Source organism: Portunus trituberculatus, chromosome 43 (genome assembly GCF_017591435.1).
Source record: "Portunus trituberculatus isolate SZX2019 chromosome 43, ASM1759143v1, whole genome shotgun sequence".
In the NCBI taxonomy this organism is placed as follows: Eukaryota; Metazoa; Arthropoda; class Malacostraca; order Decapoda; family Portunidae; genus Portunus; species Portunus trituberculatus.
In genome coordinates this window covers 14,324,411-14,328,714 of record NC_059297.1, presented here as the reverse complement: position 1 = coordinate 14,328,714, position 4,304 = coordinate 14,324,411, and the positions used below count along the sequence as shown (strand labels likewise).

At 40.4% G+C, this 4,304-nt stretch overlaps 1 protein-coding gene across 2 annotated transcripts in view; it reads left to right on the top strand.

Moving 5' to 3' along the window:
* Positions 1 to 2,820: 2,820 nt before the first annotated feature.
* Positions 2,821 to 4,304, top strand: part of LOC123518441 (transient receptor potential channel pyrexia-like) — a 10,452-nt gene continuing 8,968 nt past the window's right edge. The window contains exons 1-3 of one of the 2 annotated variants that reach the window (XM_045279256.1): positions 2,821 to 3,080; positions 3,287 to 3,443; positions 3,725 to 3,883. In XM_045279256.1, the coding sequence (XP_045135191.1) occupies positions 3,360 to 3,443; positions 3,725 to 3,883 (243 nt within the window). In that variant the 5' untranslated portion in view covers positions 2,821 to 3,080; positions 3,287 to 3,359. Of the gene's footprint in view, positions 3,169 to 3,286; positions 3,444 to 3,724; positions 3,884 to 4,304 lie in introns of both variants that reach the window. The other variant, XM_045279255.1, reaches the window with a different exon arrangement.

Sequence of the window (4,304 nt, the reverse complement as noted above, 5' to 3'; positions counted from 1 at the left end):
AAAGAACTAAGAGGAAAAAAGAAAAAAAAATCAGGCCATCAGTCAAGTAAGCAATCAGACAAACATCTAAAAAATCAATCTCCAGGTTTACATCGCTTCATACGAATATTTCGTCAGACTCTTGACCAGAAAAAGAGGTGAAATATTGAGAATACTGGTTTACTTCTGCATTGAAGAAGTGAACAAAATAACGGTGAGAGAATGAAGGAAGTCTTGTGCAGTGAGGCCGCGGGAGAAGTGGAGGCATGGAGTTAGCAAGATCAAAAGTGGCATGAAAATAGCACTAAAAGAAAACAAGAGATGCAACATCACAGCGACGAGGAAAAGACTGAAGACAATCAATCAGAAGAGTGAAGATGAGATGACGAAACGGAAAGTTTTCGATTCTACCGTGTCTAAAAAAGCTGTATGAGTGAAACTATATCCCATATATATGAAGCATACTTCATACATAGACGGATAAGGCCCCTGTACCGAAGAATTAGTTACGAGGGGGCGGTCAGGGGGTGCCATCAGGATGAAATAAAGGAAGGAAAGATGAAGAAGTAAAACTATTGAAGATATTTTTGGCCAGATGCCAGAAATCTTAAGGGGAGTTGGGGTTTTAAAGATTTTGACATTTTATATTGATGAAGGAGTATTTGGCAAGTTGAAGAACAGACGACATGACTCCGGGCAGAAATATAAAGCGCATGAGATTCAGGTGAAGGAAAGATCACAGACCTTTTGTGGGCAACCTCTCTATCATGTGTAGCACAAGAACAGGCTAAAACTATTTTAAACCAAGGTTTGGAAGGTTTAGGTTGAGAAAAGAATAAGGAATGTACGCCTCCATGCCAGACACTATCACCTTTATTATGCGTTCAGCACACAGAGTTGGGTCTCTGACACGAAAACAGATCCAGGGAAAATCAGCGTAATACCTCCTCAGGTCCCCTTAACTGGCAGAGGCGAAACACCAGAGACACCTCCGCTTTAGGGTATCCTGAGGAGAGATTGGAGAGATAGAATATGAGATTGTGATTGGAGATACAGATATGAGATTGTGATTGGAGGAGTCCAATGAAGAAGATAGGATAACATCATAAATAGAAGGATTAGAGATAAGGAAAAGATCAAGAATGTTGTACGTATCTCCAAGACGGTTAGGAATATGAGTAGAGTGTTGCACCAGTTGCTCTAGGTCATGGAGGATAGCAAAGTTAAAAGTTAGTTCGCCAGGATGGTCAGTGAAGGGAGAAAAAGCCAAAGATGTGGTGAACATGAAAATCTCCAAAGATGGAGATTTCCGCGAAAGGGTAGAGGGACAGAATGAGCTCCATTTCGGAAGTTAGATAGTCAAAGAATTTACTATAGTCAGAGGAGTTAGGGGAAAAGTAGATAGCACATATAAATTTAGTTAGAGAGTGACTTTTGAGTCGAAGCCAGATGGTGGAAAACTCTGAAGATTCAAGAGCGTGGCATGAGAGCAAGTTAAGTTGTTGCGCACATGGACGCAACACGCAGCTTTGGAACGAAAATGAGGGTAGAGAAAGTAGGAGGGAATAGAAAAGAGCCTACTGTCAGTTGTCTCAGACACCTGTATTTCGGAGCGGAAAAGAAGATGAAGTTTGATAGAGGAGAAGTGGTGTTATAGAGATTGAAAATTAGATCTAAGTACCGCGAATGTTGCAGAAGTTAATGAAGAAAAGTTGAGGAAGGTGTCAAGACATTTATGGTCGATATTGAGAGAGCAGTCAGACCTCGGAATATTTAAGATCTTTTCCCCAGATGAGGACTCCAAGGCTACTGTTGGAGTTGTCTTTTTTTTATTATTCGAAATGAAGGGTGAGTGTGTGCAATAAGTGCGTATAGTTTTGTGTAAAAGAGGAGAATTGCCTATACAGGGCAGGCTGTGACTGTGAGACACAAGGGGAGACTTTCAGCAAGTTCACAATTAGCTTTAATGGTTAGTTCACAGCACCCCTGGTCCAGTCCAGAATTGGTCCAGATTAGAACTAGTGTTATTAGATCTCGCTGGGAGTAAATTATCGTTTCCAATTGAGATTATAAGTAAAATTAAGGATATACTGCGAGGATATTCAGAGTAGGCTACTGTAGAAGAGGTGAACAGTTGAGTGTCATTGAAGAAGAGGGGACAGATGACTGGTAGGTTGTGTCGAGTTGATAGGTGAAGAAATTGGATTTTGAGGCGCTGAAGAATGTTGTCTACTCTGCCCCATTAAGGAATTTCAGAAAGAGCAGAAATCAGGCGTTTTGCGGCTTCCCTGCGAGATCTGTTTATTTCCTGAAGGATTAATCATCTCTGATAAGACGTGGAAAAGTGTAGAGTGGTATCAGCAGCGTAGAAGTGGACAGGACAAGATGTTTGGTTAAGAAGATTATTGATGAGGAGAATGAGTGACAGGACAGAATCTTAAGGGATACCAGTTTCGTTGGAATTTGTGATTTTACAGTAATTTCTTAAATTCTGACGAAAGATCAAAATTTCAGAAGATCTCCAGAATTTTCTGACAATCTGTGGACGCAGGGTCGGTCACAAACACCACAAGACAGGAAGGTTGAACCGGATGCAGCTGTACGATTTCTTCGTAATTCCCAACAAAGAAATTTACCGTATTGCTAAATGATTACGTAAGAATTATTCCATGTGAAATTAGTCACAACTTCTCAAGTATATACGTAAATTGAATTTAATTGATACATGAATGACTACATTTGTTTTATTATTTTTTCCAGTATTATTTCCACACTTCTTTACATGGTGTTCTTTGGAAACTCCGTCTGCGATAGCCCAGCAGGAGGGACATTCAAAACAAGATTAGTGAGTAGGGCACCGCGCCATGGAAACCTTCAACCACTCCCTCTGTCGCCTTTATAGCATCACCAAAACATCATGAGAAACTTCCTTCTAGTGTTTCACAAGAAATATTAAGTTTTGATGCCACAAGAAAGTTTCGTAGAAAAGCAAAATGTATTTCCAGACTTTTCTGCACGGTGTTCTCTGGCAACTTTATATGATAGTCCCGCGTGAGGGACATTCAAAACAAGATTAGTTAACAGGGCACCGCGTCATGGAGGTATTGGGTCACTCCCTCTGTCACCTTCATTGCATCCATAGCATCAGCAAGACATCATGAAAAATTTTCTCCTATTGTTTCATAAAAAGTAATTAAATATTGACAAGAAAATGAATTAGTGGTATTGTAAAATGTGTGTGTGTGTGTGTGTGTGTGTGTGTGTGTGTGTGTGTGTGTGTGTGTGTTAACTATCCATTTCAAATCAGGAAACGTCCTCTCGTAAGGGGTCTGACGTTCAAGAGTACAATTGGAGGGCACGAGAATTCTACTTTTTTGAACATGGGAAGTGAGGAGGATCTTCCCGACGGAACGAACGACGCTTGCGAGGGTCACACAGACCAAAAAGTTTCTGCCTTGTTCTCAGTGAGTATTACTTACATACGTGTATGGTACGAAAGACTTTGTGGTGCGTGAATACAATGTAACATTTAAGAAAAATATTATTGATTCGCTAATTCATTTATTTATTATGTGTGTATGCATGTATGAGAGAGAGAGAGAGAGAGAGAGAGAGAGAGAGAGAGAGAGAGAGAGAGAGAGAGAGAGAGAGAGAGAGAGAGAGAGAGAGAGAGATGAATCAAACAAATGGTGATATATTTTATATTATGAATTTAAATATAAAATCACATAATTCCTCATTTCAGGCAATTAGGCGCCATGATGTAGACGAAGTGGAGATGCTGGTGAGCAACGCCACGCCAGGATCATTAGAAACTATCTGTGGAGGCCTCACTCCACTCCTTGTGGCCTGTCAGCAACGCAACCTGCCCATTCTTAAACTTCTTCTGCAACATCATGCACAGGTGAATATATGGTTACTCATGACTTTGAAGGAGATTCCTATCATCGCTGAAATTTCAACACACACACACACACACACACACACACACACACACTTCCTTAACCCTATTGTGTGCAGCTCTCCTAGATTTTAGCTCTTCCCGACCAGGGTGTCGTGTGTTAAACTAAGCCCGAATAAGATGAATATGAGATAGCCTAAACGCCCATATAACCCAGCTTTACTCCATTTCCAATCATAATCACACCAGAGCCACCAGCCAACATCTTTGACTCATACAGATTCTCAATGACAAGGAAAAGTACAGTAATAGTAGAGTGCATAATGTTATGTTAGCTCTTATGTGACGCGTGTGTTATGTATAGTTAAGTGAAATTTTAAATCAATTGAACGCTAAATTAAGTTTACACCAGGAAATTCGCGGC